Below are 13,590 nucleotides of genomic sequence, written 5' to 3'. Positions count from 1 at the left end.
TTCAGTACACTAAAACTGAGTTAAAATACAGAGGGAATTGTGCAAATGATAGATAATGGTAACACATTAACGTATCAGTTTCATTCTGAACAGTTAGTTTATGTTTGCAAGTTATAAGCCCCCGGCAATTTAGTCTTTAAGTAAGGACAAATTGTTTACCATCCTGATCCTGATGGGGTGTTTTCTCCTTGCTCCCCTTCCCTTTTTTGCTTTTCAGATTTCCAGGTACAGTACAGAGTTTCTTCCATCAAGTAACAGAGTCTAAACGAGTCCATCAGCAATGCATCCATTCTGTTACATCTGTATATCTGCTACAAGAAAGAGTGTCTTAGTTCTGTTTATCTGCATGTTTTTTTAACTTAATGATGTAAACTTGTATCATTGTGAAAAGGGCATATTATGTAACTTGCTTGGTAAACTTTCCTACTACTGATAAGGGAGCATGATGTGGCAATCCTCTCTTTGCTGAGGTTTTCCAGATCTCTCTAGTTCCAACCAACAGGAGGTCCAGGCATAACCTCTTCATTCTGAAACCATACCCCTTGTCATTTCCCATATATGATTCCCTGATTTTTTCCTCCTCTGCATGTGTTTATGGGCATGGGAGAAAAAGGTGGCAAGTGATCTGCAACACTGGCACTGGCTTGGCTCTGTATATTGTCCAATAAATGCTGGATGTGGTGGGTGTAAATGCTTGAGCTCACAAAGCCCATGGCTACTTCACATGGAGTCGTCCAACATATAAAACTGGAATTACTGAAGAATTTTTTCTTGCGTGTTATGATATTAACAGGAAATAACAGGCTAGAATAGAGAAGAAATTACTATGTTATTTGTCAACTGGGCAGAGGAAAAAGCAAAGGGGAAAATGCAGCATAAAGTATTGCTGGAAATTAACTAAGAAATTAAAACAAAGTGACCAGCTAAGCTTGTGGGTCCATATTTTCCACCATTCCTGGGCTCCTACATAAGCTCTCCCCAACCTGATGCCCTGCAGATGTGTTGACTTGCATCCCCTGTAAATGAATTGGTCATGTTGGCTGGGAATTATGGGAGCTGCAGTCTAATACACCTGAAGGACATGAAATTCAGGAAGACTGCCCTACATATTGACCAGTGTATCCTGGATATTGGACAAATAAGGGAGAGCCTTTGCCTTTGTGCTGTGTGTGTAGGCACTTGGCTAGATACTGTTGGAACAGATTAGATGGACTTTTGATCTGATCTATCAAGTCTCTTCTTTCTTTACTTTGACCAGAAAGGTGTTTTTCAACTTGCTACTCAGTCTCTACTGAGAATGCTTTTGATAGGCCCCATGGAAAGTTGAGTGTTCAAGTAGTAAATATATTAATATCCCATTGGCTAATGCAAAGGTTTCAGTGTTGGGGCCTTAGTATAAATTCATGTCTATACTGACCATGAATGCCTTTACCCTGTCTATATGTGTGTGTGTGCATGTAACCTGTGTGTCTCATGTCTACCTATATCTGATACAGTCCTTCCCAGATGGTCATGTCCCTGGAATGCGAATGGACCGAGGAGTGTCTATGCCTAACATGTTGGAACCAAAGGCAAGTGCAGACATTACTCATTTTGCAAAAAACAGTTATGTCGGTTTGCCTATGAAATGACAGTATATAATTCGAAGCGTGTTTGCATCCTTGACCATTTTTAAATGCAACTCTTTATGGGCTAGCTCTCTGTTTCTCTGGACTGTAAGAGGTACTTCCCAGTACCAGATACACGAGCAGTGAGCTAGGCAGCTGAGTCGGCATATAAACTCAGGGCAAAGTTTAATATGCTGTCCTAGACTGCAGACATACACTAACTTCCCATGTCTGTTATTGCCACTGAAAATCCTAGAGTAGAAACAGTACAGTCTAATTTATGGCAAAATAGAGATTTTTCTGAACTTTGCTGGAAGAATGTGCTGTTTATTTTTAAAAAAATCAATGGGTATCTGGTAGTAGTAAATGAACTATGAATTAAAACTCTGAAACTGCATTTCTTTGGTTTATAAAGTGATCTTTACAAATAATAGAAAATAAGCAATCTGAGAAACTTGCCCAATTTTGGATTCAAATGAAGTATTTGTAAAAGCATTTACCAAAACCATGTCAAGTAGAAGAATGTGAAATGGACTGTCTTTGTTTTGTATTTGAATTTCAGACTGCATTGTAAAACATACAAAGCCTAATGTAATTAAGGTTATATAGTGGAATGGATTGCATAAGTGTAAGATTCTTACCACTAATTCTGTTCCAAACTGTATATACTAGACAACATTTAAGTAATTACTTACAATAAACTAAGTGGCACATGTTTATTGATGACTGAATCTTATTTATTGTGCTTCTGAAATGTTCACAGTGTGGCTGATAATGAAACCAATAGTGTAGTCGCAAGTAGTTCCCATAATTGAATTGCCAGCTTCTTGTCTGTGGATAGTCCTCCTTTGGAAGGATTGCCAGTGGACATTTCCCACTTTGCCTTCTTTGAAGGACTGCCCAGCACAAGCCCTGTTTAAAGAAGTATTTAAAGGGCCTGGAGGTTAGACAGCAGCAGAATGACCAGAGACATGGGCTACGTACTCCGAGCCTTCTTCATTTGTGAGATTCATTGGATAGTAAATTTGTTTCTGAATTTACCTATATGCACAAAATTAGTATCTGCAAACTGTTGGGAATGTGTGCTTTTCTTTGGTAATGCATTTCCTTTTATTTGACAATGTATATGTGGGCACCTACAATTGAACCCATTGAGGCTAACATGCCTTCCTTTTTTTCCCTTCCTTCCTTTCTGTGGGAGGACTATCTTGATACTGCAGTTTTAATTGTTTACTTACGAAGTTTTATGTTGTTGGTTTTCATTATGTAAAACATCTAGAGAGCCATGTGGCTACGAGATGGTATATAAAAGCACTAAATAAATAAAGCTGGAAAGAACAAAGGGACCACCATGTCCTCAAATCTTACTAAAAATGGAAGATCTTGCAAAGGTTAATCCTGCCGCTCTCTTTGATTAATCTGCAACAGAACATGGCACGCTGATAGAAAAGGTGGCTGTAAGCAAGAAAACCTTCACATTTCGGAAGGCTGGGTACAACAGTTTATGTGGAAGGAGGAGTCCTCAAGTTTAGGAGGGGCTGATTTGATTTCCCCCATTGTGTATTTTGGGGGGCAATTCATATGACAATGGCACACATCATAGAGGTGTCTGCAAGCAAGAAGCCTGCAAAGTTTCAGAAGGCTGGGGAGTTACAGTGATTAAAACCATGTAAAACTTTTCCAAGATGGAACCTGGAAATATTACATGAGTAGCCATCCTTGACCCGTGCTCAAGTGCAGTGATCAGACAGCACTGTGTAAAATGTGCTGTATGATTAGAAAGTGAACCTGTCAGTTGCTCAATCTCCTCATCCCACCTCACCCTCATTATTTAGAGAAAGAAATGTTTTTAGAGATGCACTATGTCTACTTTTCTGAAGCTGAATCATGAAAGAACCCTTGTGCAGCATCCAACTCTGATTCTGGTCACTTCGTAGGGTGAGCCCACTTTGCTTTGAAAAGCACCTGAAACAGTCTAAAGGGTAATGGATGGCTCAGGCTTCAGCCAGTTCAGTATACAGTCCCACTCTAGATTATTCAAGGAAGTTTGTCAAGCCTTATGCTACCTATGCAGTTTCAACAAATTTGGACCTTGCACTTACAAATTCTGAATTTGCCTAGTAATACAATTATAGACTTACATTGCGGGGGAATGAATTTACATCCTATTTGGTTAGAGAATTTCACAAAAATAAGTTGTATTGCATGGGTAATCTTTCTAAAATAAGTAATTTTTATTTAGAAATACTTACAACAATTGCATGTTTTTGTACATGTCAAGCTGTGGGACAGAATTTTATTATTATGAATCAGCAGTGCATCTCTGGACACGTCCAGCACCCCCCTATGTCTGTACATTGAAGAAAACCTGCATCTTGAAACACAACGGTTCTTTGAGGCTGCAATTCTATACATACTTATCTGGGAGTGAGCTCCGTGGAAATTTTTAAGTGCTCATGTATAGAATTGCCATCTGGAAGAAGACTGTCCACCATTACTGATTTTCCAGAAAAGAGATGCCAATACATCTCTGGATCACTCCTGGGCTCTTTTCCAAAGGATGCTTCCAAATAGAAGCTTCCTGGTGCTACCAGTTGGAAGTCACTTAGTTTATTTTCTCCTTAGCACATTTTCTGCCATCAGAAAAGTGGTAGAAATTGTGGGGAAACACGGAGCAGGGTGCTTAGAGTGAAAGATAATATTATTTGGACAAAAATAGCCATTACCTTCCATGAATAAGATGGTGTGATGAAATCCTTGTCTGGAAGCACTCTACATATTTAGAAAACAATTGGGTTAGCAGCACAACTTAGTGAGGTGATCTTGATGAATTTGTAGAAATGTGGGGAAATGAATGGATTTTTTTTTAAGATTCAAAGAAAAGTTCAGTGGGATAAAGGTGGTGCAGAAGAAAGATAGTTGCTGGGACTCGAGGTACTTTCAAGCAAGCTTTTTTTCCGCAATCACCCTGGCTGTTTCTCAGAACGTTCTTTGGGTCCCTGAAACCCTCCTGTGTGTTCCCACCAATTCTTCCTTCATTTTAATTCTGATGCCCCCAGTTAAAAAAAGTCATTGAGGAAGAAGAGATCCTAGATGCACAAGACCTTTGCACTTACAGTGCTGGAGGCACCATAATTAGAATGGCTTCTCTATGAAATGCTTATTTCCCTGTGAACAAACCAAAAACTGGAATGCCAATCAGGGATCAATGCCCAATCACTCAGAGGAATAGAATAAAGTGCATAATCCACCCACTCCTTACATTATATTTAGTGTTGTGTATAAAAATAAACTTGGTGCAGACATCATTCAAAGTATTAGAGCTATTTTTTTCAGGAACGATCAAGTAATTTGAGGCAGACTGGAAAATTGTGGATTTTGCATTCGACTATTTAAAGTAGACTTTTTGTGAACTTGCAGCTGCATTCCAACAATGACCACGTTGTGCAAGCTTAATTATGTCTTTTTGCAGCACTATAAATTCTACATAAATGCCTCTTCTATACTATTAACAGATATTCCCATATGAAATGCTCATGGTGACCAACAGAGGGCGAAGTAAAATTCTAAGAGAGGTGGATAGAACCAGGCTGGAGGTAAGAGAAGTTCTGTTGTACAAGCTGCTGCTCTGTTGCTAGAAGGTGTTGCAGAGACATGGGGTTTATTTCTGATTTCTAACGGAGCTTAAGAAAGGAAGCATTCATTTCTCTGGCATGTTTTAGCTTAACTTGTAAGCCACCTAGGAAGGCCTCAGCAATTACAGACGGCCTATAAATATATGTAAATAAATAAATAGGGAATATACCAATTGGATTAATAAGAGAAATGAAGACCACAAGTCTACACATATCTGCTCTGAAGTGAGACCCACTGAGCAAAATAGAATTTATTCCAAGGATCACATGTATAAGATTGCACAGTGCTTTTTTTGTAAAAAAAAAAAAAAAAAAAAGGTGCCGGAACTCACGTCTTGGGGTCACACTTTTACACAGTGGTCACTGCCAGCTAAGTCAGCACGCAACCACACGATCCCAATCTGAGCAGCGCCCTCACAATCAGGACCAACACACAAACATCCCGCAGGCACTATGTTAATGATTTCTGCCTCTGATCTGCTACGCCCTACAGGGTGATTCACAATCGCTTGGAAAAATCCATCAAAAAAGGTGCTGGAACGCTGTTCTGCTGTTCCGGTGTGTTCTATAACAAAAAAAGCCCTGAGATTGCACCTTTTCCTTGGTGTACGGACACATATTATTGTCTAAGCATGGAGTACTGAATATAAGACACCTAAAACGGATGAGAAAGGATAGGTATCTGTCAGATCAGAATTGCAACCCTTGGTGCTGCAGCTAAAATGCTCATGGGGAGAGGAATGTACTGAGGGGGCGGAGGGGAACGAGAGCCTTCCCCTTGAAGCTATGGTCTTTCCCTTAATTCTGCTATGATCACTCTTAGGCTGCTAAATGAGTTTCCTGTCATTTATTAGCCCTCACTAGGTTGGTTAGACTCACTGGGTCACAAAAGGTGAACCACAAAAGCAGTACTGCATTCATAAAGGCAAAATAAGGCGTGAGGGGCCAAATTCATTTTTCGGCAAAGGGTGGTTCCCAGCTCTGAAAAGGACAAATGCTACTGCTGTAGGACAGAGTTCTCCTGTTTTATATCTTTGGACTGATTTCTGCCCCTTTTCTTATCTTTCTTTAGCGTCACTTAGCACCTGAGGTTTTTCAAGACATATTTGGCATGACGATACAAGAATTTGATAAGTTACCTCTCTGGAGGCGCAATGACATGAAGAAGAAAGCGAAACTCTTCTGAATCGTTCTGTCCCTTCAAAGGGGTGGGGGGGAAACTGCATATAGGATAATGTATTATACTTAAGTGCAAACATTTTTTGGAGAGCAAACAGGGACGGGGGGATCTGAGAAAGGCACCTATGAAAGCCTTGTGATGGTGCAAGGACCGGTAAAGCTTGCCAGGGAGTCATGGCACAAAAGTGTCCATGTTCAAAATCTCAACAGTGGTTTTCATTGTAACATTTTTACATGACACGTATACATAGTGCAAAACTGCTCTGCCTTCTGTTTCCCCCTCACTTATTGTCAGGGGGATGATATGGATAGAGCCAGGAAGTGCCCATAGGATGCCAAGCCACAATTATGTAGCCATGGTCTCTCCAAGGAATGAACGAACATCTTCTGCCATTAAGGAAGGAATCTGGTGTAATATATTTATCATGTGGGCACAGCCACTGCAATTAATTGGCTTTACCCGTCGACAAAGCAGGCTGCCAAAGCAGCTCTCCTTTGCTCTGCTGCATATCAGCCAAATTCTTTGAATGCAGATTCACGGCTTGCAGTTGCACATGTCTACCAGTGAATTGCTGTGTTTTTGTTGTCAAGTCTTCCCTCCTCCATTTCCCCATCCCTTGCTTAATTAATGCAGCTATTGCTTTAACCCAGACCAGCAAGAAAAATAAAGCAAGACAGGGGTTGGTTTTCTAGTTCTGTAGCAGACACGAAGAACTTCAGGCGTAAGGGCCAAATCCAACCCTCCCAAAATCCCCAGATGGTCACACTCCTTTCCCCAACCACCAATCTTTCAGTGGTATCTCAGCTTTTGTGAAGTTTCCCCATTCTAAAAGGTTGAAACACCTCTCCTAAGACTGACTTTACTGGCAATAGATCCCTAAAGTACAACATGTTGGTTGTGTGTGTGTTTGGGCCCATCTCTCCCACCTTTGGCCTTCCCCCTTTTCCTTCAGTCCCAGGCACCACTAGTGCTTTTCTGAAATGACATTCAGCCCTTGGCTGAAGGAGGTTCCTCAACCCTCTTCGATAGTGACACAAGTGCTTCAGCAGTGATTCCCAGTGTAAGCCAAGGTGAAACATGAGCTTAGGTCTAATTCAGATGCCACCTTTGCCCTGTGGGAGCCCCAGTGGCATGGTCTCGCCACAGACTGCTCTGGTAAAGTTGGTCAAGGGGATCTTCTGTGGACCAGTGCAATTCTGTCCACAATCAAAACAGCATCTGTTGGAACAGACAGATGCTGTTGGCAACTGGCTTACTGTACTGCTGAACTCTGGAACTTGCATGAAAAGACGATGATTTAAACTGTTTTACAAAGAAGATGTTACATGACCCGGCACCTCTCCTGCCAGATTCTGCTGCTGAAAACTAGCAGATTAAACCACTTTCTTGTATGCACTGATGGCACTGCACAATATATCAAGTTAAGCAATGTTTGATTTAGTTTTATTCATATCACTCTAGGCTCATTCAGTGTAAAAGAGAGCATAGTTGTACATTCTTTTAATAATCCAAAGCCTGCCACCTAGGTTATTTTGTTAATTTATCCTCAGTACCTGGAAGGAATAACTTCTAGAACAGTGTCTTAACTAGATGAGGCTGTCTGGACTACATGCAATGTTCTCCCACGGAATATTGTGAGAGGTGGCCTCCATCTAGCAGAAATACCTGGAAGATTGCACAGATTTTGTTCAGTCAGGTTCAGTTAAGAACACACAACTATTTTGACAGAATCTGCAGCTGTTCCCCACCAACAGTAGGCTGCCCTAATAAGTCCACCTTTTACTATGGGTGCCGGATGCTGCCATTGAAGGTTTTATTTTTGTTTCCAATGGCCCGTGCAGATTTCGCACTCACGCTTCGCTTGTACCACTATCCAATCATGGCTATTCAGGTCGAAGCCCCACTGAATTCCATAGGACTTACTCCCAAGGAAGTGTGCATAGGATGGCAGCCTTAGTGACTATAAGTCTTGTGAGGAATTGGTCTTTTAGCGTTTTCTGCTCTTACAAATAGTTAATGATAAAGCGACTTCATAAGCTGTTTATCTGAGCCCATAGCAGATGGTGAAACTACTCTTGGGTGAGCACTTTCACTCTCGAGTAATTCTACTGTTCATATCCTGCTAAGTGGTAAAGAGAATCTTACCCAGACCAGGCACTGATGCATGGGAGACTGTGGTGGAGTGCACATTAAAGTCTCTGCAGCAGTCTTCCCTAACCTCCCGACATCTTGGACCAGACTCCCATCACTGCCAGCCAGTGCAGCCAAGATCATCTTTTTCCCTTGGCAGTATGCTTCAAGAGCTGGTGTAGCCATGCTGGTTGGAGTTTGGGGAGTTGTTGTCCAATACATCTGAAACGTGCCAAATTGGAGAAGGCTGCTGCATGGGTTCTCTGTCATGACCTGCCAAGGGATGAGGCCAATGTTACCATATTCCCACTCTCGGATTTTGGAAGGTGAAGGAGCAGTGACACTCTCTTCCCCACTTGGCAGGATCATATTGATCACCGGCTTATAAAGTGATTACATGGCAAGTTATCACTGGGATATTGGCCATCCATATTCATCTTATAGTTGCATCTGATATTATATCTGGAAGGCAGTCAATATGCAACAGAGCAAGAAAGGACCCAGTTCAACAAGGGAGAATGTTGACCTAGACTTCTCCATTCTCATGTGCTCCACTGTCACTTAAAATAGTTTGAACCAGTATTAGGAGCCATAAAGAGACTTCCAAACTACAAGGCATATTTATGTTCAGCTCTGATAAGTCATACAGCATCATCATTTAGTGTTGACTTGTTTTTCAAATTAACTGCCATTTACAACAGGCCAATAAACAATTAACATGCCAACCTGAATTAATGGCTTAGAATGGGCCATGCTGCTAACTGGAGAAATTGGAAATTTGTCCCATGACCATACACTGGACTGGGAGCCAATCAACTGCAAAGGAATAGATGGGCAGCCTTCTTCCTGTGCATGCTATTGCTACTACCACCCCACCAACTTGCCCTCTGTGGCTGGGCACCCTTTCTACTTGCGTTTGCTTGGTGCTACTGCTTTTATGCTATGAGCTATGGGCAGACATTTCAGTCTGACCCACAAAAAGGGGCGGGGGTAGCATATGCTGATTATAATGCAACAAATTAGCCAACTTGCAGCCTCACCAGCTAGTCAACCTGTGTGTGCATTCCCTCTTCCGTTTTCTTTCAGGATATGTTTCTATCTTGAAACAGTAGGGAGGGTTGCTTTTTGAAGGCATGGCATCTGTTCCCTGTGGTGTCCCAAACTTTTACCACTCTTCCTTCAGCTGAGCAATTAGATGCTACAGTGTGTGGATGAACTACTTTTTGCGTTATGACTTCTGGAAAACATCCCACATGGCGCCTCTAACCATGTGGGGAGATTATCCTCTGTAGGTACCAACCACATGGAATATCAAGTCCTACCGCAACTTTCCATTCCTCCATATCATTCTTGACTTAGTTCTTCTCATCTTTACTTATACCATCTCAGTTCCCACAGAGACCAAACCAGGATTCACCCAACTTTTTAAATTCTAGAAAGTAGGAATGGTCCTTGTAATGAGAAGTCCTGTGGCATTCCTGAGAAATAGAAATAACTAGTTAGGAAGTTTTTTGTATGTACTGCAAAAGTACATTGGCATCTTCCATACTCTGAATGAAACACTCCATATGTCAGGAAAGACAGATAAAGATAAATCCTTTTCCTTATCAAAGACACACAATAATCTTATGTTCCCATAGCTACCAGTAGCAACCAGTTCCTGAGATGTAGTTCTGGCAAGCAGAACTGTTCAGACATGGTCTGAAGACTCCAGTGGTGCTTCTAAACTGACAGTTCCTGGCTCTTTCATTGTAAGCTACATGTGAGATTGCAACTGACTTTCCACACTTTGGGGAGAAGCAGGTATGTGTGTTATGGTGAACATCCAAATATCAAATTGTAAAACCAACACACTGTAAAATGTATCTGGTAAGAAAAGTGCTAGATAAGATGAAATAAATGAGTAGTGCTAAGTTATCACTAGCAGAGAATGCCACCTGGGGCTGGTCCAAGAGATTTTGTCGCCGGAGGCAAAAGACAAGACAGCATCCTTCCCATTCCAGCTAGAAAAACTGATGGGCTAGATGTTGAATCTTGCTTCAACACAGGGAATGAGAGAGCATTCACCACACCCAAAACTAGGTTAGAGAGCACAGGGCAAGCCATGTGGTCTCCAGAGCTCTCCTCCAAAAATCTACTGTTGCCTTCCAGCATCTACTGCCTGAGGAGACTGCCTAATGATAGTGCTGGACCTGCTCTCCTTTCTTCTCCCTGTTGCCCTCCACCACCAGTCCCTGCACATGACAAAATTGGGGAAGAGTAATGCTTGGCAGCTTTCCTTAACCTTGTGCCCTGCACATATGTTGGACTACAGCTCTTATAATTCCCAACCAGCCTGCTAGGTTGAGGAAGGCTGTGTTTAGATGGTCTACAGGCATGGAGACTACTGCTGTTCCCTTTAGCATCAACAAAATGGTTTTGTGTGGTTTAAAGCAAAGATAGAAGAACCAGAGTGAAAACATGTGATGATAATGATTTTATATCTCTGCCATGTAGTTGCCCCATCAAAAGTGAGTGAAGAGAACATGGCTGTTCCAGAGTAAATGCTAATGTGTGGAAGCAACCCCAGAATGCAGACAATCACTATGAGAGAATTGATTAGATTTGCAGCATTGTCCTTAAGCATTTTTATTGTACAAGTCCTGCACTCTGTTTTATTGGAATAAATGTTATGAGACCATCTGTTAGAAATGAGAACTCTTCAGCCTCCCCTGGTGAGAGACTCTTAATGGTGCTCAACTAAGGAATCGTTTGCTTGCCCTTCTCTTTCAATTTCTGCTTTTCAATCCAAAATGCTGCTTGTTTAGCAGAAGGGTTGAATATTTGCTTAACTTTTTTCTGAATGTTCCAAGACTGCCATCTTCTTCCTGATAAGAAAGTCTGTTGGGAGAGCAGGAATCAACAGGTGCTGCTTTTGCTGGCATGGAGATACCATGAGGGGTAAAGTAGCAGCAATTGAATTTCTGCCTAAAATGCAGCTGTTAATAGCACAGAATTTCTGCTGGGGAAAAGAGTGACAACTCTAGAAAGGCCTTTCTTTAATCCCTCCCTTTTAAAGGTGGCCAGATAAGCAAAGCTTAACCACCAACACCAAGTCAAGAAATACTAAAATCTTTCAAGTAGTTTTGTAAATTCCTTCATCTTGCAAAATATTTTCTAATAGAGAGGACCGGTTGCATTTATTATTGCATCCTTATGATGTTCATCCATGTGTGAAAATGATAACCCTGCATGAGTCTAATCATTATTTTCCAGTGGCTTCTATCCAAACCCATTAACATCAGTAGGGGTTTTGGTAATTAACATCAGCAAGCTGTGGAATGTAGTGGTGTGAATCCATGGCAAATTTTTTTTGTTTTTAAAAGGTACAGAGTCTGTACCTAAATCTGTTTCTTCAAAGGTAATTGATCTTAATTTGCATACTCTTTTTTTTAAACTAATCCACAATCAGTGACTCTAATGCACAGTCAAGCTTCATGTAAATCCCATGGAATTTGGGGCAAAGCACTTCAACATCAGGCTGTTTCCTAGCCAGCAAAATCAGAGCAGAGCCTATAACAAGTGCTGTTTATTCCCATGGGAGCGCTTGTTTGTGCAAAGTTGGATCCACTGCCAACATCCCTTGCAGCGAGGGAACTTTACTGCTGTTTTGTAGGAAGATTGCTTTAATGAACTGTATTTTTCTTCTGTTTATTGGGTTTTAACAATGCGGTTTTCAATTACATGTTTCTTCCCTGTTCAACCCATTCCCCAAAATGAGAGAAAGTAACTTTTGTCAGAATTTTCTCCTTTTTTGTCCCCCCCCCCTTTTTTATCATGGGACACCTCTGATTTGGAACTTCTCTTTTAAAAACAATACACCAATGCCTGTCTATACAGTTAAATCTGCTTCTTGCAAAATGAAACATTGGCCATCATTGCTCTTCATCTCTTCTATAAAGATACAGTCATCACCCCACCACACCAATGCCACTATAATCTACATCACTGTTGTACTCAAACCAAGTAAAATGAATAAAGTTTTGAACTTTATTCTTACCTTGTTCTGTGGGTGTCTGTTTCATTTATTCAGTTCATGTCGCGTTTCCAGCGTCTTGATGTAAAGTAGATTTACAATTATGTGCTATAGGACAAAGATTCACTTTTGTTGGCAAGGTTTACCAGGAGAAGAAAGGATATTTGGGGGACTTGTAAAGAGAGACCCACAGGAACCAAGAAAGGACACTCTAACATCATGCTCACAAAGAAATGAGAGATTTAAATCCCTTTGGCCTGCATGAGGCTCGGTGCAGAAATTTGTGGCCAATCATCCAAGCTCCCTGGGCCATTGAACTGTCAATAGACGGCAACTTTTCTTCTGTCAAGGGCCACAGTCTTTTGCATGTAGTCTTTTGGGAGACACCAATTGGTGGTGGACAGGGCCATAGAGGAAAGGTCACACTGTTTAACTTCCTCTCTGCCACCTTTCTTTGCTTTTTCTTCTGCCTCCTTTTCACCCTCTTCTGTGATCTGCATAGCAGAGGAGGAATAACATGGGACAGACAAACTTCAGGTGCTTCACCCAGTTTTCTTAAAGGGCTAAAGTTACCTACTTCCTCTGCTGTTGCATGTCTGGGGAGCAAGGCATAATGCTTGCAGAATACTCTTCTAACTGCAAGAATCTGAGCTCTTCTCCTTAGAGGCAGAGTGTCTTGTGGAGACTTAGATACCAGTGCAGAGTCCGAAATGGAGGGTCTCGTTTGTAAAGGTCTGGTTGCCACTAAAAATCTCAGTCTCAGAACCCTTTTGGCCTTGGGCAATGACAGTACACCACCTAACACTTTGCATGGTGACAGTGTTCATGGACTTCAGAGAACTGGAGTGCACATGTTCAAGGCTCTGGAAAGTGGTCAGGACCTGTGGGACCAAGCCAAGATCCTAACACATTCCTTTCCCCAAACCTGGTTCACCTGAATAGTCCAGTCTCCCTTGCTCCATCATTCCTTTCCAACACTGCAAAAGGTATGCCAGGTAATTGTCAACAGAAAGGAGAAGCATT

General features: G+C 41.5%; 1 protein-coding gene across 16 annotated transcripts in view; it reads left to right on the top strand.

Annotated features, from left to right (window-relative positions):
* ABLIM1 (actin binding LIM protein 1) overlaps positions 1-12,595 on the top strand; it is a 153,111-nt gene extending 140,516 nt beyond the window's left edge. For 15 of the 16 annotated variants that reach the window (XM_044439510.1, XM_044439442.1, XM_044439401.1 and 12 more), the window contains 4 exons: positions 218-225; positions 1,497-1,571; positions 5,123-5,203; positions 6,315-12,595. In XM_044439510.1, the coding sequence (XP_044295445.1) occupies positions 218-225; positions 1,497-1,571; positions 5,123-5,203; positions 6,315-6,428 (278 nt within the window). In that variant the 3' untranslated portion in view covers positions 6,429-12,595. Of the gene's footprint in view, positions 1-217; positions 226-1,496; positions 1,572-5,122; positions 5,204-6,314 lie in introns of those variants that run through there. The other variant, XR_006415615.1, reaches the window with a different exon arrangement.
* The last annotated feature ends 995 nt before the right edge of the window (positions 12,596-13,590 follow it).

This window comes from Varanus komodoensis, unplaced genomic scaffold (genome assembly GCF_004798865.1).
Source record: "Varanus komodoensis strain SLA01 unplaced genomic scaffold, ASM479886v1 scaffold1, whole genome shotgun sequence".
In the NCBI taxonomy this organism is placed as follows: Eukaryota; Metazoa; Chordata; class Lepidosauria; order Squamata; family Varanidae; genus Varanus; species Varanus komodoensis.
Note: the sequence above shows the minus strand (reverse complement) of the source record. Positions and strands in the feature narration are given on the sequence as shown.